The sequence below is a fragment of the Scleropages formosus genome, chromosome 12 (assembly GCF_900964775.1).
Source record: "Scleropages formosus chromosome 12, fSclFor1.1, whole genome shotgun sequence".
Taxonomy (NCBI): Eukaryota; Metazoa; Chordata; class Actinopteri; order Osteoglossiformes; family Osteoglossidae; genus Scleropages; species Scleropages formosus.
The window spans coordinates 23,945,424-23,970,918 of record NC_041817.1 but is presented as its reverse complement, the minus strand read 5'-3'; the positions used below and the strand labels follow the sequence as shown (position 1 = coordinate 23,970,918).

At 45.6% G+C, this 25,495-nt stretch overlaps 1 protein-coding gene across 3 annotated transcripts in view; it reads right to left on the bottom strand.

Annotated features, from left to right (window-relative positions):
* The window catches only part of pcca (propionyl-CoA carboxylase subunit alpha), a 115,009-nt gene that overhangs the window by 50,318 nt on the left and 39,196 nt on the right, over nt 1-25,495 (bottom strand). For all 3 annotated transcript variants that reach the window (XR_001965804.2, XM_018745068.2, XM_029256713.1), the window contains 6 exons: nt 18,023-18,166; nt 17,407-17,481; nt 12,141-12,209; nt 11,116-11,191; nt 5,112-5,222; nt 4,124-4,226 (listed from right to left, as the gene is read on the bottom strand). Coding sequence is in view for 2 of the 3 variants with exons in the window: in XM_018745068.2 (XP_018600584.2) it covers nt 4,124-4,226; nt 5,112-5,222; nt 11,116-11,191; nt 12,141-12,209; nt 17,407-17,481; nt 18,023-18,166 (578 nt within the window). In the remaining variant the exon portion in view is untranslated. The remainder of the gene's footprint in view (nt 1-4,123; nt 4,227-5,111; nt 5,223-11,115; nt 11,192-12,140; nt 12,210-17,406; nt 17,482-18,022; nt 18,167-25,495) is intronic.

Genomic DNA, 25,495 nt, shown 5'->3' with positions numbered 1-25,495 from the left:
GCCAAAAAAAAAAAATCATCAGAAGTGCTCCTTTTTCATCTTAAACAGGTATGGCATAAGAGGTTCTAGCATGCTGATCAAAGCCGACATGTATGTGGAACACGGCCGGATTTGATACACCGGTATTTGAGTTGCACATGGAGAGGGTCATTGTTAGCGATAACAGAAAATGAGAAAGGAAAATCCTCAACTCTCACAAGTAAACCAAAATACGGCTCAAAACTTTATTTTTCTTGGTACTAGAAGAGAACAGCCCATGGAAACTCTGGCCTGACAATTTATCCCTTACACTCAAGACCATTCATTACCAATAACGACATGCTGCATGACCAACGCAGGTTCACGGTGGTCCGGAGCCTATCCTGGAAGCATAGGGCATGAAGCAGGGTGCACGCTTCATGAACGGAAAGCGCATCCATCACAGGGCAATCACACATACATTCAAACCCACCGCCCAGGAACTGTGAGGCACCAGCACTACACGCCGAATCCCTGTGCAGCCCAGGAAAAAGTTGAATAAAATAATTGGTATGAACTGAAATTAAAATATTTCATATTGAGCAAAGCAAACTGAAGTTGGGGGGTTGGGAAGGACAGAAAAATCAATTGTTCAATTGCGGCAGAGCCGGAAGAAGGCCATGAATAGACGCAGCCAGTGGGGTGCAGCAGCTGCCAAATAACCTGCAGAAAAGAAGAATGACAATAATACCCATGAAGTATGAGGTGCATTCTCCCAAGCACTGCAGCAGGGACCTAGATCCTCCCTGGCCTAAACGCCAAAAGCAACGTAGCGCAATGTCTCCTTTTCTCTCCAGCATCTCATGAGGGAGACAACCAGAGATACGTACTGCAGTCGCGTGAGCGACACCTTGGCGGCGACAGACTCCGCACAGCTGTTTCGCGCATAAACACCTCAAATGTGAGGTAATGCTCCCCTCAATGTGAAATTATGTGCTGCCCCGGTTCAGTTAGCGCAACCAGCCTTCATCACAGCCAACTCGACACGGGGGTGGGGGGGATGGGCTGAATCGCAGGAATGTGAGGTACAAACCCATCATCTATTTTTATGCTGCATTTAATTTACATTCTATTTCGCTGCCGATAAAAGCAGACAAGTAACACAAGGACAGTGACACTGAGATTTCTCCTGGGCGCGAAAGGTCAGCTTTTAAACTGTCAAAAGCAGGGTACTTATTAGAATAAATCAACAGAGCCACTAAAGGTCAGCGATGGCCCCTGGTTTCGGCTGACCCGGCACTGGTCCGGGAGGTGCAGAGGGCTCGACGCACCTGGAGGGCTCCGTGGAGCTGCTCTGCTGTGACAGAGGGCCTACCGTCCCCCAGCAGATGAGACCGGAGACCGATGCTGGGTGCTGGAACACGCCGATCACAGAGACATATTACCTAACACAGAAGGGTTTCTCTAATTCTGAATGTGGTGAGTTCAGACTGCAAATTTTTCATCTCAGCCTTAAGAGAAAGATTAAACATCCCAAGAGTCACTTCTTATCTGATTAGGAATTTGTCAAAATATATGGGGCAATACATATATTGTAGAAATATGCATAACCTTGTGTTATAAAGGCACTTAACTGAATCAGCATGACAAAGAAAAGCATGTGTGACCTAAACGAGTGACGCTGTTAAAGTTAGGCATATGCCTTTAATCTCTAATGATGATTATGTTGTTTTGAGCAGGCCCTGTATCGACAGTGAATCATCTGCAGATAAATATTATGATACTGAGTGGTCTCACAGGCCAGCACCTCTTCACCCATTCAAAAAAAAAATAAAGAGATGAAAGGTTGCATTCCATGTAAAGGGGAGGAAAATACTTTGCACTGCCAATACAAGCACCACATGGGAAGAGCGCTACGTAACTGGGACTAGCAACATCAACACAGCATTAGTATACCCCCGAGATGTGCAATTCAGCCACACCTGAGGGGTCTCTGTCTCTCCAAATCCCTGTGCATCCACCAATGAAAATAAATCCTGTGCCAAGAGCTCCAAAAAGCTCTCCGCGCAATGCTAGGGCGCTCACTGAGCCAAGAGTCCAAATGGCAGTACACGCGACTCGTACGAGCCGACATGTGTAAAACCCCGCATATGCCTATGGGCGTGGGTGCAACTGCCTGCCCTCACCTCCCCTGAATAAATAGGGGAAAGTTAAACAAAATCAGGGCCTAAGTTTAACAATGAGACCATCATCAATCTCTCAGAGTCACTTCCTACAGGAAATATGCGTCCCATTATCTGCACATGGGGCTCAAGTGGCCACACTTGCTGACGACCCCCAGCGACCCCCTGTGACTCTCAGTGACCTCCCGGTAATGCTAGAGGTAATTAAGCCAGCAGGGCTGCACTGCAGACCTGAGGAAAGCCCCTGACGGTGAGCTGTCAGGTTCAGAGTGGAAGCCCCCTACTCTGTGTCCCGCCTGTGTTCATGTGGCCTCTCTATTTCCACACCTCCCGGCACAACAGGAAACAGAAGCTGATCAATGACGGGGTGCGTCCATTCCATGGACCCGGCACACAAAACAACCACGCCGACTGATCCCGTAAAATGTCACAGGTCTGTCACAACAGGGCCGCAGGCCTCGGCAAGACAATGTCACAGGCCTTCATCTGCACGTTCTAGGGGTTCCAGCTGCTGCGGTTTCACAGTTCCCCTCTGTGAAAAGGGGCTACTATACTGATGTCTTCACAGTTAGTAAGTGAGGCCATCTAGATCATCTAAATCTCTCCGACTGTCGGTGCAATGCACTTCTGTATTGTTTTCTGAGATGTACGTCGATTTGAAGCAAAGTGTCTGCTACATGAATAAATGCAAATATAATATAAATGAACCTGTTTTGCAAAAGCATTGCAAAGGATATTAAGAATGACTGCGTTTTCCCCCAAAATATGACCTGTAAGCTTAAAGCCGTTATTTAGAATTAAAGGAGGCTAATGTTAATTCACTGTACTTGTTGAAACTCCTTGATTAAAGTACCACTTTGTGCAACAATACAACCTTGATGCCAGTCTGCCTGGACTCCAGTTCCTGGTGTTGCCAGGCATTGACTCCCATCTGCTCAAAGCCACAAGCCCATTAGGCACGAGAGAGGGGAGGGAACAGGAAAGAACAGAGTTCCTCCCCGCCCCGCTCTAACAATGGACCAGTCCCATCCCACAGTGACCCCCCCAAAAAAAAAAAAAAAAAAACCCACCACACAGACACACACAACGTGATCAGTGCTTTTGGTTCACCCACTCCCTCTCCACCACAGGGCACAAATATCTTTGCTCCAAGGATAAAACTCTTCGTCAGAAGCAGAATGAATAACCTGTAGTTCTTCCGAACTCCTCCGATATCAGGAAGACAGAGGGCGGGGAGAGAAGAACCCCACAGTATCCACAGCAGTCTGGACGTGATAAGCATCTTTCGACAAAACTTATTCACAATAGCATAATAAACTATTTATATACACATATGCTGTGTTTCCGTGTGTCATCTGAAAGTCATCTAAGTCATGCAAGCCATTCTTAAAGCGTATTAATATATGTGATTCTGAGCTCCACTACACTGTTTTAAATTTGTCTCAGTCAATCTGTCTACAGATGGAAGAAATGTGTGACAAACCTCAACAGCTGTAATTGTAATATCCTTACCGTTATAACAATCGAACAGAGATAAATTTAAGAACTAACATCTTAATCCTACAACTGGATTTGAGCTCACAGCCAGGATCACGATGCTCAGAGCTGCAGTGAAATCTGGGACGGACTCAACAGAAGAAACTCGAGCCCCATTCCTTCAGCGGCACTGCGGTGGCTTTGGAAGGACCCTCGCCAGTCGGGGCCCAATAGACACGGTTAACAGGATTGGCCGACGAGGGAGAGTGGCGTTTCGAGCAGAGCGGGCGGATCCCGTCCACCTGCCAGCGTGTCCAATCACGGGCCAAACAAACCCGAGGCAGGAGCATGCACTCTCTGGCTAAACTCATAAAGTTCACCTGAAGACTCTGTTTCACTTACTTACTGTTAAGGGATTCTGACGACTCGGGGGGGGGGGGGGGGGAGAGGGGAGGGGGTGGGGAGCGAACATCTGTGTGGGGTGGCAGCGGTCTCAGTTCACTTACCTGAGGTTCCCGAGGAATCTCTGGGAGCGGAGCTGTGCGGCCACGAAGAGTGCCACGGCGGTGGCTAGCAACTCCCACCTCTCCGAATCTGACAGCTGGTGACCTGGGGGGTCAGGGAGGGGGGCAAAAACAACTCAAACTTCTACGGCTAGCGTGAGAAGCTAGCAAGGTGGAATTGGGAAGAAAAAAGGTGTTATTTGAGCAAATCACTGCGATCGGAAAAAAATGAATGAAGTATGTGGTGTTTGCTGCCCTGTGTCGGGGGGAAATTACTCTATTAGTGAACTGGGAGGAGGAAAACTGAGATTAGAGAGTCACATAAGAGATCTAGAGAATTTACTACACCTCCAAACAGATAGTCCACAACTTTCCATCTCCAAACAAATTATGTCTGACACTACTCTCAGACTAAAGAGCACAGATTCAAGCAAATAAAATGGAGCACTTTCTGAGAACACATGGTCAATGTATTAATCTTAAAAAGTTTAGTGATAATTAAAATAAACACAAAACACTGAGCATAAATCAAGGGCAGATTTACACCTGCATATTTAAATGTCGTACTAGTTCCAGTTTTCAACTGCTTTTTCAGCTGCAGATTTCAGGAGACAAACCTATCAATAGATGGTATATTGTTACACCTGCCAAAATTTGGCAGCTTTTCCCCCCCAAGAGTATTTCTTTGAGGAGCTCAAAAAAAAAAAAAAACTGGGACTATAAAATCATAAAACTGCACAGTTAGAGATAAACTAAAACATGCAAATAAAACTGTCAACATTTAATTCTGAAATGTTCTGGAAAGGTTAAAAGTTAGCCATTCCAAGAATCACTTATATTGTAAATATCATTGATGGGGAAAAAAGGTCTAGTGGCTTATTCAGAGCGGTAATGACCATGAGAGAGAGCGAGAGACAGAGAGCGAGCAAGCGCGTGCGTGCGTGCGTGCGTACACACGCATAAGAGAGACACTAGCTAGACACTAGCTCACCTTTGAAGCCCTCTGGGTAGACCTCTTGAAGAAACTTGGTGCTGATGTCTCCGGAGACAAATCGAGGGTGTGTGATGATCTCACGCAGCAGTGGAATATTGTGCGTCACTCCTACAGACAGAAGTCAGTCATATTTTGTCAGTGAAGCAGCCTGTTCCAGTGACGATTGCTGTACACCTCTCTGTAACTTCAAAGACCACAGAGGAAGCAAAAAATTTACTTTTTTTTTTAAAAAAAATTCAAGACTTGAAAAAGGTAGAAAAATCTGTTTTTAATGAGGCCCAATACAGCAAATCCGTACAGACCTGTGTTCTTCTGTGGAAGGGTAAATTATGCAAATCCAAGGTGACTTACAGTGCTAGATACAGTGTGTTAAGCTACTTACTTTTACGTACTGTATCGGTGCACACAACAGAGCAGGTGTAACACACACGTACAGTCACCAGTTCACCTGGCACACAGCAGAGACACACACACTAATGCCTAAAGACCATGGCCCATCTCGCTGAACAGTGAACCGAAGTGTTACCGGGGACATAAACTCCGGGTGTACTGGTTTAGAAATATCTCGGCTTTCAGCACATAGCACTTCATTAATTACAGAAAGATGTGTTCTCTCTGGGGAGAAGTTGTTTCACTGGGTGAGTGCGGGTCTCTGCTCCTACTCTGACACTGAAATACCACGGCGGTGCATCCTGGACCATTCCAGGACTGAGTGGTGGTCTTCAGGCCATGAGACAGGCAGACGTCCCATTCCAGACACACGCACACACAGAACCTGCACTCCACCCCTCCCCAGTTGTACGGCATGTGGCGATGGGGGTGCCACCAGTGTCAACTCGGGAGGTCTGGAAAGGCTAAGATCCCTGGTGCTGGAAGAGAAGAGCCGACGCACAAAATCAGGTCCGAGCTGTACTGAATGAGCTGCAACAGTGGATCTCCCAGCCTCCCTCCCACCACAGCAATGCCGAATGGAGATGGAGGGGGGTGCTTTAATGGTACGGTTAAAACAAGGTCAGTCTCCCCCCACCACCTGGTGTCCAGGGCTCCTCTCAGGCCACTGTGCTTCTTTGAGTGCGTCTCAGCCGCCTAACAACCATTCAGGGCATTCTACCCCCAGCAGAAAAACCCCCTTTGGGCTCTTTATCTGGGCAGCCGCATTGTTCGGGACCGAGGCCCATCCAGCCGGCCAACACTGCGCCGTAGCGTCGCACATCTCAACGCACGCAACCCGTGAAAATCTACTTCTTTTACGTGAATGGGAAAAGTGCCAAGCGCAGGGACGCGGCACCGGCGGGAGTACGGCCGATAAGCACCGCGCCAAACAGGGTGCCGGTTGATGGTGCATGGGCAAGCAGACAGACTGCGTGTCTCCGGAAGGGTCCTTGGATCCCTGGCGGGATGATGGTCGGTGCCAGATGCCGTAGATTTTGCCAAAAGCGATTGATTACCCAAACAGACCCTGGATCAAAGGCTTCCAGGAGCATCCTAATTCTGTGCCCCCGCCACCCAGTCCAGCTACTCCGTCACCGAAGGAGTCGATGAGTGACCACAGAGCGACAGAGACGGAGAGCAGCTGAGAGAGACCGCAAACACAGCGAGCAAATCCTAGTTCTCTGTACAAAGAAAATAAAAAAAGAATATTGCAATTTAATAAAGTGGCCCAGGGACACGCGCACGCACGCGAAGAGGAATACAAACACAGAATATGCTGCTGCCCTTAATACACATCATTTACACACCTTTGGGATTAAAGCTGGCCCACCTGGTGGCGCAGTGGTTAGGGCTGCTGCCTTGCAGTAAAAGGACAGGGGTTTGAATCTCACCTCCTCCTGTAGTACCCTTGACCAAGGTAATAACCCTGAATTGATACAGCAAAAATTACCCAACTGTATGAATGGGTAAATCAGTGTACGTAGCTTTTCATTTCAAGTCACTCTGGAGGAAAAGCAGCAGCTGAATGAATGAATGAATGAATGGTGGTCTGGATCATTTACATTTTGAACGACCCAAAATGTGGACACTGGCCACTAAACTGCGTAACGAAATGCAAACATGGCGTTTCACTGGGACCTTCCTCATTTGCCTCTAATACAGTATGCAAAGCTCCAGCAAACAGCCTCTCGGATCCATATAATACTGGACACGTGCCAAGATGTCGACTCACAGCCAGAACTATTCGCTTATAAAAAACAAAAAAAAAAGGGGGAGGGGGGAATCACTGTAAGAGAAGGATAAGGAAATAAATTTGATGCACATGACAAGAGCAAAAAGGAGGGGGTGGCAGTGCGAATAAAATAAATTAAAAAGAAAACGCAATATAAATTCTAACATGGGTAACGCTGTGAAGCAGACGTGCGCAAGTGACATTTTTCCCCGGCCCGTCCAGAACGTTCCGTCTCGAAAGCCCCGACTGAGAAGGAAGAATTTGAAAATGTGTAATTTAAAAGTGACCTCAGTCAAAGGTCGGGAGGTCTCCATCTGTGTGTGAGTAAGAGCGAGACTGAAGAATGATGACCCACCAACAGCTTGCCTGCGACTACCTGCTGCTTGAAAAATACTGGGCCGACATTAAGGCCGGCGCAGCGAGGGGATCAGACGGGGCCGGCGAATACCGCTTATTCCACACAAACGTGCAAATAAAGAGCATGCCGAGCACATTGGCTGCAAAACACGGCAGAGGGAACGGGAAGACAAAGCCAACGCTTAGACAACTCTTAATTAACCAAAAATAAATTAAAACAAGTAGCATTAATTGTTGTCCATTCAGGTTCCTGTTATCTGACTCGGTACAACAGTTAGAAGGTTATTTGTCCAGTCGTGGAATTTCAGATACAATCCAGACTCCGGATTTAAATTGTACGGATATGTAAGAAGGAGGTTATTAAACCGATTTTATTAAATATCTCTCATAACAGAGACATGTTTTACTGTTTTACTATAAACAGACAAGTCTTTTAACAGCAAAATCTGGTTCTGTGGGAATTTTGCATTATTTATTAAACTGACCACCTAAAATAACGAAGGGGTAGGCAAAAAAAAAAAAACCACAGTGTCATCCTCCTTTGAACTCGGAGGAAAAAATAAACAACTGAAATGGCCGAGAGCTTAGATGTGGGTTAATTTGAAACAGGGGCTTCGACGCCCGCTCCTCTGGGACTCGGAGCCGAGGGTCCCATCGGCACCTGGGGACAGCGGGGGGGCACAGAGCTGCCCCTCGGGCTGGACGGGTCAGCAGGGCGAGATGGAAGAGGGCCCCTGTGCACCTGTTACTTTCAGATGGAGAGAAGCACAAAGAGCAAGTTTCTGGGTAGATGGGGAAAGAGACACTGAAGGGAAGGAGATTCGGGGTCAGTGGGGGCCACACGGATAACACGTGTCCATGAGAAAAACCAAGGTGGGGACCAATGACGTACTGATAAGGGACACCGGACGGAGCTGGTGTGCAGCGACCATCCCGCCCCCACCATTTCCACCAGCACCCTCGGGCACAGCGGAGGTGTAGAAAGAAGGACAAGGGTGTGAGGCACAATGGGTGCACATTTCTGTTCGAACCCAGGGCGAACTCGTCCCCCCATCGTTTACACGTGCATCATCGAGGATTCACAGTGTGTATAATAAGTGTCATCAGGGACCGATTATACTTTCCCATCAACAAGGACTGTTTAGCAAAGGATGAATAAAAAGAATAACAAAGTGAATCTCTGACTTCATCACCGCAATTTACCTCCACTGATGAATACATAGCACTGTACTCTGGAGACCAGGGCCTCCCCAAACAGCAACTGCAGTGTTACCCTGTAAAAAAAAAAGCAAGTGGCTTGTTCTGGGGTTCTGTACTCCATTTTACGCAAATGACCCTGCTGCTGGACTCAAATCTGCACTGATTGATTTCTCCATCATTTACTGATGCATTTATTTTATAGCTGTAAAACTATCACCCATTTCCACCCCCTGTGGAAGTGGTAAGGAACTATAAATTTTCTTAGCGCAACAGACATCATCATTTTTCCCTTTAAGGTAAATTATTTGACAGTAAAATTAGACTATCACGGGAATATATGTTTAATTAAAAAGAAAGTCTACCCCAGTGGTACCCTACCCTGCAACTAATTGGAATGGACTGTATTCCAGCGAACACACCACTGTTGTGTGTGTGTGTGTGTGCGCTTTACGTTGTTTAAAAGCAGCAGTGTGTAGAACAAAGGAGAAACTTTGGGAATATCTGGCGAGTGTGGAAATCCCTGCAGCCCCACAGCCACTTAATGCTGCTAATTAGTCCACATTCACACTTCAACACCAGTTCAGCACATACAGCTCATATTTACACACACACACAGGCCTCCGGTGTCACCAGCCTTTCACAACCATTTCTCTCTCTCTCTCTCTCTCTCTCACACACACACACACACACACACACACACACACACACACACACACACACACACACACACACACAGTGGATGGGTGAAGGCCTGACCCATATCAACAGTAAAGACAGAGAAATCCAAGGTATTCAAATCATAAGGCACATTTTCATAGCTGCAACCATAATAATAATCTTTATTTGATATAGTGCCTTTCAAAGAAGCTTCTCAAAATCCTTTACAGTTAAAAATTATATATGTAGACATAAATGCTTTACAAAAAAAAAATATAGGCTACAAAAAATAAATTTAGAACAAACAATTATGAAAGAGGGGGAAGGAAAACTCATTGTATATTGTAACTGCACTGGGTTGAAACTTTAAAACACAAATAAATTAACTATTCCATGACAAAATCAAAAGGAAATGTTTAATGTAACATTAATGCTTAGACACACACACACACACACACACACACACACACACACACACACACACACACACACACACACAGAGACCAACCAACATATAAAACACCTACATTCATTAAATCAAAGAGCTAAAAATAAAACTCGATAAGCAACCTGAATCAAATAAATGACTGGAAAAATGTCCAGAAATAATGTGAAGACAGGATGCATTTAAATTCAATTCCCTCCCCACTCCGCTCCTGCCCACCCCAGCACAGCCCCACCCAGCCCCGCGAACCCTGCGTCCCACTGCTCTGCTTCTTGCCATTATTAATTCAGGCTTTTGTCCCACCTGCTGGACGTGCGGGAGGTGTGAGAGTGACCTTTCCTCCTGGCCAGGAGCACCGCTGACAGGGGCACCTGCCGCAGCCGCGCTGCCCCCGCCGTGTCGCTTACCGTCTCTGCGTCAGCGCGAAGACGGCCGGCGACCGCCCACGCCACGCGAGCTCCTCCGGACCGTTCCGCCCAACCCCCCGCTCGCCATTTCAGCCTAACCTCCTCATGCCCCCCTCCAGATTTCACTGGTCATGTCCTGACGACCGTGATTTGAGAAAACAGAACAGTGAGAAAATGTACAGCTGAACAGTAGCAGGGAGACGACACAGAGGCACTCAGAGTGTTACAGAGGTGTCTGTTCAGGAAACGTGTTTGCAAACAGAGGATAGACAAATATGCAAAGCAGGTGGCGTAGCAGTTAGAGGCACGGCCTCGCCTCGCAATCGACAGACCCATTGTAGTACCCTTGATCGAGGCATTGACCCTGAACTGCTACAGTAAAAAACTGCCCAGCTGTACAAAGGGAAAAATCGCTGCAAGTACCTTAGTGCACAAACCTCACATTGAAAGTCGCCTTGGAGAAAAGCGTCAGCTATGCTAAACAAACAAATGATAATAAGCAATATTTAACGATCTCAAAGCTAGAACTCAAGTGCGGCGACAAGAGATGAGGCTACATCCCCGGACCCTGGAGCGACCATCTCCTCCGCAACGCTATGGCCAAGAATTTGCGGTAAATTAAACATTTTCTGGCTAATTAATACCATCTTTTCCTGCGTTTTAATTTCCAGTTAATAGGCAAAATCATATTCAATTTGTTAATTATAACCCGTTCCAGCTGTTTCGCTTTCATCGCTGCCAGCCCACCACACCAGGAGCTGGGCCACTCACCTCGGATGACATAATTGTCGAGAGCCTCCTCCATCCTCTGCAGCGCTTCGGCTCGAGTGGATCCATATGTAACCAGCTGCAGTTGGGGACACACAAGCAAACACTCGCATTGCAGCTACTGGCAACAGGCCTCCAGGGCTACAGTAACAGCAATTAGTGTTTCTTTGACCACAGATTTCGGTGACACTGTACATTACAGTGAGTTCAATATTATCTTAATCGAGACCAGCAAATAAGGGTCACTGTAATAAACATTATCCCGCAAGGAGAGGTTCCTCGTTCCATAAGTGTCGCAGGAATAAAAAGAAAAGGGGTGAAAACCCAGCTAGGGCACATATTCACACACAACCAACTACACCTGGTTCGCTTAAGGCATCTTCCTCCCTCCTCCGTGGCATCACCATGTATATGGTTTCCGCACATTAACACGGAAGTCCAAAGCGGCCCCATTGCCGTTAAGCTACATGCAGGTGGCTCGGAGCAGGAACATATTGCAGCCAGTTATTCAATTTACATTGGACAAAAGACCACGGGTGTACCAGTGTATCCCTGAACCGTGCTCCCCTGAGGCCAATTATCAAAGAAGACATTATTACAGGCCCAGTCTAGGTAGGCAAGGCCACATAACTCGCTATTTACACAGTGCTTTTCTTATATTAATTATTAATGTTGCTTTCCAATATTTTAAAAATATTTGTCATTGCTGCAATTTGAAAAAGTTCTAATTTTCTATAAAAATGTAATTATGAAAACTAATTTTTATTTATTTAGACATGTAAATGAGTTGAAAAGCTGTGTTTTACCAGCAACATAGTGACAAAATGTATTCACGACTATAATTGGTAATTTAAACTGTGCATAGTAGTTGCTATTAAAAAATTATAGATGTAATAAGCACCTTCTGTACAAAAATTAAATAAATTAATTAAAGCAAATAATTTCACACATTCTGCGAGTGAGTACAGAAATTACGCTACCGAGAATCTAATAATAAGAAAAAATTGACAGCAAATTTAATTACTAACTTTGGAGATCATTGGATCATAATAAATGCTGATGTCACTTCCTTCTTGAATGCCACTGTCGACACGGACCTGCAAAGCAAGAACAACAAATTGTCACCCAAAAATGAGGGGAAAAAATAAAAAATAAAGAAAGAGACTCGCTCTCATTTAAATAATCCTAGTTAAAGTTTCTATATGAATTCAGCACTAGTGGTGCCACACAGCCTATTTGGAAAAAAACTAGGGGTGAAGAATAAAGAGAGGCTTTCTTTGCGGACAAATCGATGTCTCACACGAGAACGCGGCACAGCGGGCCAAGCTGGGCCGTGCCGACCCGGGCCAGCGGCCCGCAGGTACCGCCTGCTCCACCTGCGCTCCAGTGCTTGGTTCGTCTTACTCTTCTACAGCGAGAGGGGCGCGAAGGTGAGGAGCAGAGCCGAGGCTCTGAGTGCAGCGGGATGTAAAGACAGCTGAACGCAACGACCGCACGCCACACAATATCTAAATAAACCCTGACGCCTAAAATTATTTTTCCCCCCTTGGTGCTGTCCACCAAACCTGCACCCCCTCCCCAAGACGTATGTGCGCGGCATTAATCCGCTCGTCAAGATGCTGTTGGCTATCTGGAAGGAAAAAGCTGAGCTCCGGCATCCCTCCCACAAACCACAGCTCATTTATACATCACACACACACACCAGTATTTCCACTCCGGTATCTTACATAACCATTTCTGCCTTGTGTTCATTGTTTTTCATTATTATGATCCAAAGAGGATATCCAAGGCTAATTTTTCAAATTAATTTAGCATATAAAAAACACAAACATTAAATAAGAAAGCATTGTTAATATGAATACAACAACAAACTAGAAAACAATTTAATGAAAACAAAAATAAAATTACAAAGCGGTAATTTCATCTTCAGGAAGTGTAAAAATACAGTTCTATTATTACACGCGATCAATGAGCCCATTCACAACAAAGCTTTTTTTCTTGCACCCAAATATAAAACGGGGATCGCTGTCAAAAGGACGGGCTAAACAGCGCGCCGTGTTTGCTTTTCTTCCCTCCTTTCAAAGACACGAGCGAGGCGTGAGCGCCGAGTCGGCAAGCGGGGGCCTCTCGGCAGCCTGCTACACCTGCCTCTCATACAGGACCGCAGGAGCCGTTTCCATGACGCTGGCACCCACACGCCCCCAGAGTGGCCGGAGCCGGGGCCGGGGCCATGGCAGTCCCCGCATGAAGCGTGCCGCCATTTGTTCTCTTCTAACACGCGCATGCACACAAGAATCTTTACGCATGACGTTAATCTCCTTCCCGCATATGTAAAAGTGTGGGTGATCCAGGTTTGAACACCCTCCGCCCCGCTGTAGGCCCCTGGATCAAGGTTCTTGGCCTGAAGTGACACGCTAAAATTACCCTTCTGTACAAATGGGTAAATTTCTGGAAGTTGCTTTGGAGAAAAAGACAAGGGGCACTGGAGGTGGTGGGAAAAGCATCAGCTAAATATTATAATAATAATAATAATTTTTAATCTCAGTTCTCGTGTGTGGGAACGCCCTGAGGCACAATCCAAAAATGTAAACATTGACCTTTCTGGGTGTTCCTGTCTTCATTACAGGTCGGGGGGGTGACTCTCATTCTTTTCCTTGGTTACAGACTGCGGTGGGGTGGGGTGGGGTGAGCAAGCAGATTCCACACGACGTTCGCGGTGCTCCTGTGTACCTGACAAGTGACAGCCCAATCTGATTAAGCGCCGGCGAGGGAAGGGACAGCCAGGCCTCGGCGACGGGCCGCAAGCGATCACCATGGAGATACGGGAGCGCGGCCGTCAGCGTTTCCCTCGTCCCGCTGGCTCCCGTCTGATTGCTCCAAGCGGCAGTGACAGACAGCACCCGCCGCATGCTCCTCTCCATTCAGTCACCTTCCCTTTCCTCCTGTCCGTCCTGCAGCCGTCCAGCTCCTACGTTGCAGCGTTTCGGGCATATGCCAAATGGTTTTTTTCTTTTTTTGTTTGTTTGTTTGTTTGTTTTGGACTACCCTTCCACCCCACACACCACCACGACAGCCCTCCACCCCCCTCACCACACGGTCAACGCCCGAGCACAAGTGTTATTACATAAAACTCCCGCTGTACCATTAATTGAAGGAGGATATGGTAGAGGAAGGACCATGGGGGGCGCCGCGTGTCCATTATCACTTGCGCTTTCAACAGGTCTCACGTTTGAAAACTGCAAATTGCAAAAACTTGCAAGGGCAAAATGTTTGACATTATTTGATCTGCAACCATATGGTGAAAAACTTCCCTCGGAAAGAGCAGGGGGGGACAAAAAAAAAAATTATAAATACATGTGAAATGTGGGGGAGTGGGGACAGAAAAACAAATCAAGGAAATAATTATTTAAATTGAGTAATTAATAGGGGGTTTACTTCAGTGGGGGATGTCAAGTGTGTTCCCACTTAATGCGCTACACCTTCTCCTTAGCTGTGTCCTTGCCTCCCATGCCGGGCCTGACGCTGACGATCGGCATATTAAAGATGTTATACCGTGTCCTTAAAAACTCTGGCGGGGGGGGCAAGTTCACATTGAAGACAATATATTTGTTTTATTATTATTCTGAAGGTTGATTTCTCTTTGCTTGCCGGAGTTGGGTCATGTCAACAGCACACGCCATGTACACATTTGCAGATGTGTCTCACCGATTATTCATCTTCTGTTCTCATTATTTGTGTTCTTCTCCCTCTCCGTTTTTTCCCTTTACAAAGAGAACGATAAACACGAGATCTGGAAATAAATTAATAGCTTAAAAGTGCAATAAAGAGCCAGAAGAGGGTAAATGCTTACATCTTGCACAGAACAGGCATCATATGATATCGTATGGTGTTACATCACTAATATTAATCATTAATGCTGTCATAAATGTTACATTAGGCCTTCTTCCTAAGGCCCGATGAACCCCATGGATCCATCAGCCTACTCCCCCTGGTCAGTGCACTACAACTAATGCCATTCTCTGCCATTAAGGGGCGCTGTCTGCAACGGACGTCATATTGGTGGGTGCTCAATACGCTTCGTCAGTCTTACGCATGTACAAAATATCATTTTACTTCGTACAAAAAATGGCATCGTCACGAAAAATAAAGACAAGTACTGCAGTACAGAAACAATTTCATGTTCATAGCTTTGCCTAATTTTTTAACTAGAAAATACAGGTATGTCAGAAAAAAATAAAAGATGTTGGCCAACATTTTTTGGAACAGACTTTGGAACTTCATATTCACATCACACACATAGTGAACGCACCACTTTTAATTTTGCATCTTATCCGTGAGAATTTATACAACATAAGTTTAAAGTTTAAATAGCGGATACTTGTTTTGAAATAAATTAATCTAAAATATTTTCACCTTAATTTACGTTTAAAGTTAGTTTAAATTATACGCGACTTATTAAACTTTTTATTAAAAGCACAGCAATTAAGTATATCTGCCTTTAATATTCTAATTTACCGTATCTCATAGGTAGCTGTGGTAGATGATTCTATCAAGGTAATGAAGCTCAATTAAGTACTAACATACCGAAGGGCATTTTATTTATTGTTTTTAGCAAGTAGTGTTAAGAGGTTAGTGGTTTGAGCTGCTACCTTTAGACCCAAAAGTCACTGGTTCAAATCCCACCTCCAGCTGTAGTACCCTGGAGTAAGGTACTTACCCTAAATTGCTCCAGTGAAAAAATTACCCAGCTGTACAAATGGGTAAATAATTGTAGTTACTTTAACATTGTAACTCACTTTGGAGAAAAGTGTCAGCTAAATGAATAAATGTAACTACATAAATAAATGTAAATATATATATATATACACACACACACACACAGGTGTATAAATACTGTATATAAACGATATACAAATTGTGTTGGGAGAGACAGCTCTTCGGCAACCAATCAGGTGTTGCGTCTTGCTGGCTGAGCGAGACTTAGATAAAGAGGATCACGGTTGTCGGACTGGACCGGGGATGTCGCAGGTAAACAGACGGGCGGCCCATTAGGGTTGTGCTAGGCAGCACCGAGGGGACCTCATCTCCGGAGTCGGTAGCTGAGATGGCAGCACACAAAGGCCACAGCAGTTCAGAGACACGGAGACCCTGGAATCCTATGCGTGGACAGCAGGCGCGAGTACAGTAGGGCTCCGCTCAGACGTCACTGAGCACCACTAACTGCCCAACCCTCTTCCAAGTTACACATCTACTCCAAGAATGCTGTCGGAGTATTTTACATGGAAAAACCAACCTTCATGTGGACTTCTTTGCAAATGGCAAAACACGTTGGAGAAAATGAGAAGAATCATTCCGTAAAGCTTGAAAATACTGTATGCAGAATAATAGCAAAAGAGAACTACGGGTTATAATTTCCGCAAATTCCTGACACCAGCACCTGAAAGAAGTTCAGTTTGTCAATCTGTTCCTGTCACAGGTGTGTCATTTATTTACTTTTTCTGGGGAAACAATCACCCTTTTCTTGAAAAGCACAAAGGCACTTTTATGCAAAGGTGAAGCAGTTTAAAGGAATTTGAGCCTTTAGAGTGGGCAACAAAGAGGGGCGTCAAGTGGCCCTTGTTAAAAGCCTATAAGGCGCCCAAACAAAGATCCTGGGGAACGGCCGCTGCCCTCGCAGTCTCCGCATCCAGAGAGGCAGGAAAGGGTGTACAAAACCCTGCGACGCATGTTACTGCAGCTGACGCAGGGGAGAGAGCGCGTAGCGCCCCAGTTCTGCTATTAATTACATGTTTACTGAAGGCCAGAAGGGCCGGTAATGGGAATGGCGGCCCCCCATCGCTCCTATCCTTCAAAAGCTCAAAGGACAAGATAAGAGAATCACAGGAAAGGGTACAAACCTTTTTTGGGCAACGGTTTTATCGCAACGGCAACGAAATTAGGCTTTTACGCCGGCCGTTTGTCTTCACGGAGGACACGTGTGCCATTTTCTCACAGGAAAATTTGAAAGGGAAACGGGGATCACGTGTCGCCACAAAGCACGGCCGACCGCGGAGTCAGCTGCTCACTTTTAACATCAGACCGCAGCCTCACCCTGCTCACGTCAAGTATCCGGAGGTCGATCTGCGTGCGTGTGCGTGCGGCATAAAAAAATGCATTATGGCCCAAAATGTTTAAGTAGACATTTTCCGGGATTATGCTCAGACCGCAAACGAGGTTTCTCCAGACAAATAAAAATAAAAAGGTTTCAGGTGTGGAAAAGGAGGCGGCAAACGACCGTCTCGCGGGGGGACTTACGGCGGGGATGTTCACGGGCTCCTGGTACTGCGAGAGACGGCCGATGGAGGGCAGGCCGAAGGACTTGTAAGGATCCTGACAGGAAGGCCAAACGAGAGGAAGCGTTAACTTTGAAATAAAACACAGGAAACAAGGTCTACTGCCACTGCTCAGCGTTAACGCCATTGGCGGGGTTATTTTTTACCCAATTATTCTTGGTTAATGGGACTAATTACTCCAACTTCTTTTCTTTTCCTCCCCTCCAAGCAAATAGCCTATAAATCTGCTGCTGCACTCAAAAGACCTGGAACGCCACCCTAATTAGCATAACAAGTTGCAAAATTATTGCCGTCTTAAAAGTGCTCACTGAGAAAACAGCCTCGTGAGCATACAGGATGTTGTCTGCAATTTAAGGGGGCAATTTAATAGAATAAAAACGCTGAAAGCTGTTAAAAATAAGCAAAGCGATGGCCGGGAGGGCCCAGCAGGCAAACCGGTGGCATGAAGGCCCCTCCCCCCAAAAGTTGAGTTGGCTCCGCCCTCCGCACCCCCGACTCACAGCTGCGAGAAACGCGGGGACACATGGCGGCTAATAAAGCAAAAATAGTGTTAGAGCATTTATTTTGTTTCACTCTACCTCAGCATAAACTCTGCTCTCTATGGCCCATCCGTTAATGGGAATGTCAGCCTGCCGGTGCTGGAGCGGGTAACCCTTGGCAACGCGGATCATCTGCTGGACGAGATCCAGGCCGGTGATGCACTCAGTGATGGGGTGCTCAACCTGCGGGGTTAAGGATGCGGTCAGCAAACTTGTAGACGCCCTCGGACCCTCATTCGGGGGACACAGTCACACACCCCCTCCGCTTCACCCTGAGCGAGCGAGCGAGCGAGGGAGGAAACGAGAGAGAGAGAGAGAGAGGGAGAGAGAGGGGCTGGCCCATTAAAATTCATGAAGCCATTAAGTTTTCAATTATGTCAAAGTCAGCATGTCTTTTAATTTCTCCGTATTATTTTCATAGTGTACAGAAATATCAAAAGACCTCATTAACCGAGGGTCCTCCAATCATTACATATCGAAGAAGGAATTGACAAAAAGTAAACACCTTGGGCCACGTAAAGCAGGGAAGAGGAAATGAAAGAAAATCTCTTTGGCAACAATAATACCCTTAATGTCCGCTGCTGCGAACTGCATCGCGGAAAGGATCGCCAAGCCCCGCCCCTCGCCTCCCTCCTCCCCACCCCACCCGAAGCACACCGGACGCCTAGCAATTCAGCCCAACGTTAACGACGCAAAATCCGCAGACGTGCCATGCCGCTTCCACCCAAGCAGTTGAACCCAAACCGCCGGCCGTCCGCCTGTTTTCACTAACCTGTCCTGACAAGTAACCAGATTAGCGTAATCTCGCATCAGCGCAGAAGAGCAGAAAGAAGCAGATGGATCCTGCAGCTTCTTTTTTCAACCCTTTTTTAAATCATCTCACCCCCCCCTCCCCTCAAACCTATCGGCGCAGTGCTTAGCGCGCACAACGTCCACGGTCAGTGTACTATCAGCAAATTGGCACCAACAGCTCCTGCGCGGTGCTGTTCAGGGAAAACCCAGGACTGTCCTCACATCCAGCACAATAAGCACATGGTAGCTGAGCAAACGCCAGCGCTGATTCATGATTCATTAAACGCCCCTTTCTTTGGGAGCGCTAAAAATTAATAAATAAATAAATAAGGCAGTAATTAGGAAGGCCTCACCATTTAAAAAACTGCCCAGGAAAACAAATACGTTGCCTAATTATAAATGTTAAAGCTCAAGGTGCAATACTGTGAAAAGATATTTGCTGAAGTACATGAAGGATTAAATCCTGGGGAAAAAATATATAATTATAATAAAAGGATGTAGGATGGGGAATTAAAGTCAGATTTATAACACTTGTCATCCGCTGTGAAAAACGACGCTCGTCTTTTTACAGTTTCTCCGGTAAATATCGCTAAGTTTGTGAAACTGAACAGATGGGCTTCCTAATTAGCTCAGTTCACGTTGTAAGTTTGTTTATAAAGAGACAAAGGGTTTCAGACATCTTGACACATTTTATTAACATATCATACCTTAAAGTAATAACCATATGATACCCACAAGGCTTTTCTGCCTTTTAGCTAAATGCGCCGAACTCAGGCACGGAGAGGATGGGGGGCTGAAGAAAAACACCCGCGGTATGAGATACAATCCATGTACGTATGCTCATGAATATGCACGATTATCAAGGAGACTTTTCTGTCACGTATCTATTACACTTGCACGGCGTAAAGGCGGCCCACATGAGCGCGTGCCCGCGAGCCCGCGCTCAAATCCCCGGCATAAATTGATCCCCCGCCGCTCTGACAGATTTGACTATTGTCTGGGAGGACAAACTGACAGGATGATGTCACAGGCAGAGGGAAACATAATGCTCCCAGTGGGTCCGTGGGGGGGTGGGGGGGTGGTGGTGGAGGTGGCGGCGAAGGTATCGTCTGGGATGGGGCTGGCAGAGGGCTCTGTCATATCCGTGTCATACAGGACTCCTGCTGACATTGGTCTGCAAAAAAAAAAAAAAAATCCTAAAACGCTCAATAAATAAAAATTGTGAGAGGGACAGGATGACCATTGTGGGGGCAGCAGCGCAGGCCTCCAATCAGAAAACGAAGGAATGAACTCAGCACACTTTTTTTTTTTAAATAATAAATTGGTTTCAACTTCCTGCCATCCAGCCAGAGGTTATTAACTGGACATCCCAAAAAAGAGAACATACCCTTCAAGATTATTTAAACTCTGATGACTCAGATCACAACGGAGAAAAAGAAAAGGGAAACAAGTACCATCTTAAATTGGGCTTTACTTCAAGACTGTAAACGTTGACATGTTTCCATCCAATTGATTTCCTGCTAACCCTGTCACCAAAAACAAAAACGCCGCCGTTTAAAGAGTCCTGTCTAACGACACATTTACCGTCTTTGATCCCGGAGCTGCAGCTGGGAGCCAAGTAACAGTCTGCTGGTCTTGTTGTTAAACTGCAAATCGGAACACAGCACTTAGGGCATATATATATATTTTAAATTTAAATAATAAAGTAATAATCAAGTTTCCACATCATCTCTGGGATCCAGGAACAAGGACCACGTGAGCCCAGAATGAGCTCCTCACCCCTCCGCTCAGCAAGAGAGGCGTGCAGCTGTGCAAAAGTACATCACGCTACTGCCATCATCTTCATGTCTGCATTTTGAAGGCAGAAGGTGGCGTAGTGGTTAGTGCGACACCTCAATCTCAAAGGTCCTAGGGTCAAATCTATGCTCCTGCTGTCGTAGCCTTGATCAAGGTACTTACCTAAATTGCTCTAGGAAAAATAACCCAGCTGTATAAACAGATGAATCATTGTGCATCATTTTGTGTACAAACCTCACATTTTAAGCAGCGTTGCAGGAAAGCGTGAAGTAAATATGCAAAAATTGCCGCACTTTATAAACGCCAATTAATTTGTGACTCAGAAGCCCAGTGTCTGCTGTTCTACTGCAAGCGAACACTTCTGCCGTATTTAAATTGGTACATAAGCACTTCCCCCAATTAATTGTCACAAGCGCTGTCCAGTTCCTGACCCAGTAAGAAAAAAAAAACAGGCACATATGTGGCCCCCAAAAAAAGGACTTGATCCAACATACAATACCAAAATAGCAGGACAAAGAGAACAAACACGTCCCAGTGTACCTCTGACCTCATTAAAAATGACAGACCCCCCACCCCACCCCTCCTCATTAAGAGGTACAGGTGGGTGTTCGTACTTGTCCTCTTCATCCCAGGATCACTGCAGACATCAACAAACACCACCTGCCATCGCAACATGCGGATCGGTGGAGAGACATCTCCCATCCAGAAACAGCGTGTCAAAAGGCAACAGGTAAAAAGAGGAAGAAGCCATTTATACCAGAAGGTTGTTGCACAACCATCCAATCCGCATGTGTGAAGGGGCAGGCAACGATGGCGCGCTGAATTTTGGACACGACCCCAGAAGGAAGTGTGCAGTTAAGGTAGGACGAAGTGCACCTGCACAGATGACTGGGAAAGCAGGGTACAGGGTTAGCTAAGGGCTACGGCCAAAATCTGAAGGTCGCAGGTTCGAATCCTTGCTCCTGCTACTGTTCCGTTCATTAGGGCCCTTCCCCTCAGTTGATCCAGTTAGAAAACTCTGCTGTATAAACGGGTAAAAAGCTAATAATCATAACAAAATCCCGTACAAGGTAACTGGTGTCCATTAATAATACATTCTTGAATTAGCTACAACTAAACGTGGAGGGGGAAAACAAAATAAAACACACAGAAAATAAGTAAAATGTTATTCCAGTTTTTTTGTGTAGTACTCGATTCAAAACACAAAAAAACCTCCGGAAAAAAAGTAGCACTGTTTTGGACAAAATTTACAAAAAAGACAGGAACAATTTCATGCTAACAGATGGAGAGTATGTAGACAAGTTAATTTTCTGTCTTGCAACAAAATAAATATTTTGTTATAACCAGACTTTTTTACATATATAAAAAATTATTTAAACTCTAAAGACACAGATAAACAGAGAAACAGAAAATGTCCCAGCCTAATTTGGGCTTTACTTCAGACTGTAAACATTGATAAACGTTTCCATCCAATTGATTTCTTGCTAAATCTGTCACACAAAAAACGCTGCTAATTCTCAAAAGAACAGCTAGCTGGTGGCGTCTTTTAAAAAACCCTTTCTAACAACACATTTCAGCTCTTTGATCTTGGAGCTGCCATCAGAAACTGAATTGTCTGCATGTTTTTTTTTTTTTTTTTTTTTTAAAGAACTGCAAAAACTGTACGTACCGTGCAGGCCTGCGAGTCAACGGCGTCTTTTAAAGTAGGAGTAAACTAGCTTCCCCGAGATTGATGGTGACAAATGGAGAGGGGTGGACAAATGAGACAAGAAATAAGAACCACCTGAAATCTGAAAGCCGAAAGCCCTGCAGACACACCTCATACATCTAGAATGTTTTCACTTAATGAATATTATCATTAATTCATTCTAAGCAAACAGTTCTGTAGAGCAACTAAATATCAGGTTCATTTATAAAGCTACTTAGAATGAGTTAAATTTACATTTCTTTATCTGATGCTATTCTCCAAAGCCACTTACAACGTTAATCTACAGATTTACTTATTTATACTGTCAGTTCAGGTTAAGTGCCTTGAAAGGTACTATAGTAGTACTATAGTAGAGCACAGATTCTAATCCAGGGCCTTCTATTGCAAGGTGGTGACTCTAACCACTACGCCACCTGCAGCCCCATTCAGGCATCAGCTAAATGTAAAAAAAGCTGTAGAATAAACACAGTTAAAATGAGAATGTCTTGACCTTCCTCTAAGAGCAAGTTTTTGCCAACGTTTTCATTTTGCAAGTGTTTGGCAGCCGGCAACGCGCTAAAGAAGAAAAAATTCCCACCGCAGCAGAAAGAGCTCAGACCAGAGCAATTAAAGACTGTGACAAATGATGATCTCCTTCAAACCGCAGCAGAAGAAGAGTGGGAATTTGACATGATTAAACACACACGTGCTCCTGTCCTGAGGCATGCCCACAGACACAACGTGTCTACACGTTCACCCACACAAACACTGACGTATCGTGCCAACGCTGAAACATGGCAAATTACACTCCAAGGAGAAAGTGTGTGCAATAAATAAATAAATAATAAGTCCTTTCTAACCATTTCTCCTTTTGATGCAGGAGCAATTAGGAACCAGTGGTCTGTGAGACCTGTAAGGTAGCTGGCGACATGGGGCAGGAAGACCTGCAACTCAACGCACTTGAGTTTCTTTGGAGAGACTATATAAAAAATAGCTTGGTGTTTTCATTTCTAAATCGTACTACGATGTGTCAATGCAAAATCAAACCAACTCTCAGAAGTTAGAAGATCGTTGCAACACTGTCATTTTAACAACTCTTGCCGCAGCAGTGCAGTTGGCCTCGATGCATTATTATCGATTATCCAAAGGCTTGTTTGCTCTTTGAAGAAAAATGACTGCTAAATAATTAAATGTAAATGTCTGACGGTAACTGGCACAACAGCAGCAGGAAGACCGCAGCAGTCGTGGCAAAGTCAGCCGGCATCATTCGCCGTGCGTTCGGTGCTCCCTCCTTTACTATTGATCGAAAGTGACGTAAGCCCATGTCACTGCTGCAGACGGGTTACAACAACAAAATATGCAAACTTTTAAAACGGAATCACAAGCAACTCCTACCCATTCTTCCGTCCTCAGTGGGCCTCGGAGCAGGAGAGGTCGGCGGGTGGTGTCGCGTTACCTTATCAAAACGCCCGCCACGGCCGTCCCCTTCCTTCGTGAACATTACACCCACCAGAGCAGGAATTAACCTCCCTATGAATCATCCACGCAGGAAGATTGGGGAGTTTTGGAGGGCGGCTCGGAGGGCGGCTCGGAGGGCCAAGGTGGGAAGCGGGATGAGCCTGTGGGCATGGACCTGGTCCAGCTTTTACCCAGCAGTGCCAGGGGCTGCCAGGGAGTCGAGAAGGAGGGGGCTGTGCAATTACACAATTCCCCTTCAATGGGAGAGCCAGCCGGGGGAGAAGAAAAAAAAAAATGATTGCATATTTTTTGCTGCCTTTGTCTGTGTGGCTTCCAGCAGATCAGACATGAGCAATCTTTCTCTCCTCACACACGCTCGCCTTGCGCCCTCCTCTCTCTCTCACCTACAGCCCCCCGCCTCTCGGCAGGGGGATTCTGATAACCGCAACCGCTGATCCCCCCACAAAGCACGGGCTACTCCGAAAGGTCACTCACAACAGCCCATAAATGCTTCCCGACCAGTTCGCCTCCTAATGCTTTAAACTCCCTTCGCATTGTGGCCTAACCCGTCTTTCGTGTAAAGCGTCGGGTTCCACTGTGAAATCGGCAGCTTTTTTGTGGCCGCAGCCAATGGGAGCGAGGGCTCCGTGTTATCACTGACCTTCACATAATAGCACTTTGAGGAACACACGCCAATTGCCCGAGCCATTGGATTCAGCCGTGCCCTGTGCAACTGTCACAACACGCCACTTTTGTCTACGGTGACACCGAAATTTTAAGGGGGATAAAGAAGCATGTTTGCTCGATCCTTCTTTAGCATGAGACTCTTACCACTTTGTGACAGGGAACAAAGTCGCCGTGTTGACACATTTCTGTTTCTCCTGCCCATGGAGGTTTTAAAAGCAAAGATGGATCCCCTGTTATAGGCACATTATGGCAAACGTAAGGGTCATTAATTTCATCCTTTTGGTCCCTGCTAAAAGCTACCTTGATAAATATGCAGGTGACTCAAGTCTAAAAGAAAAGTAAATCTAGATTTGTGACAATTTGAATAAACTTTGGAACATTAGGTCACCTTTTTGGATCTTCATAAATAAGGCAGTATGAGCATACGTGCTGCCTACTTTTTTAGCTTTTGTACGGAATCGTATTGATGACGTATTGATATGTCCATAATGATTACATCCACTTTTCTGTTGTTAATACATTTTTCTAAATGTAAAGGTTTAAAAAAAGAGCAAAAACTGAAATATTACCACTGGAGATGAGCAATAGCAGGCCTCTCGTACAACAAACAAATAACTAACACAACGCACAGTCTCGAATTCTCAATGAAACACTGAACTGCGTTTTTCCTCACTCAGAGGTAAGTGGGGCTCATCTCAGAAAGCACAGTCTCTACGTCTCTGTAACCCCCAAGTCGAGTCCCTGCATCTCAGCAACCGGATCTTGCTTTTCTAAGAGCTTCGAAAATGTTCAAGTTGCTAGATATCAACTTCAACCATGACATGCACCTAGTCCTGGGTGCAAACCCACAGCAAAGTCCTTCGACATGCTGGCCAGCAGCCAAGAGGCAGCAAATTACACAAGAGAGTTAATAACCTCAGAAAGGAAAACATTCATGTGTGAAACTCTCTGTGTCTTAAACTGAGATTTATAATAAATTTAGATAAACAGAAAAGTAGAAAAAAGAGAAAAGAGGACAGACTGCTTGCTGCTTGACTAATATTTGGAGAAGTGATGGTGTTTTTACCGCTGACATCAACATAAATTTGGCC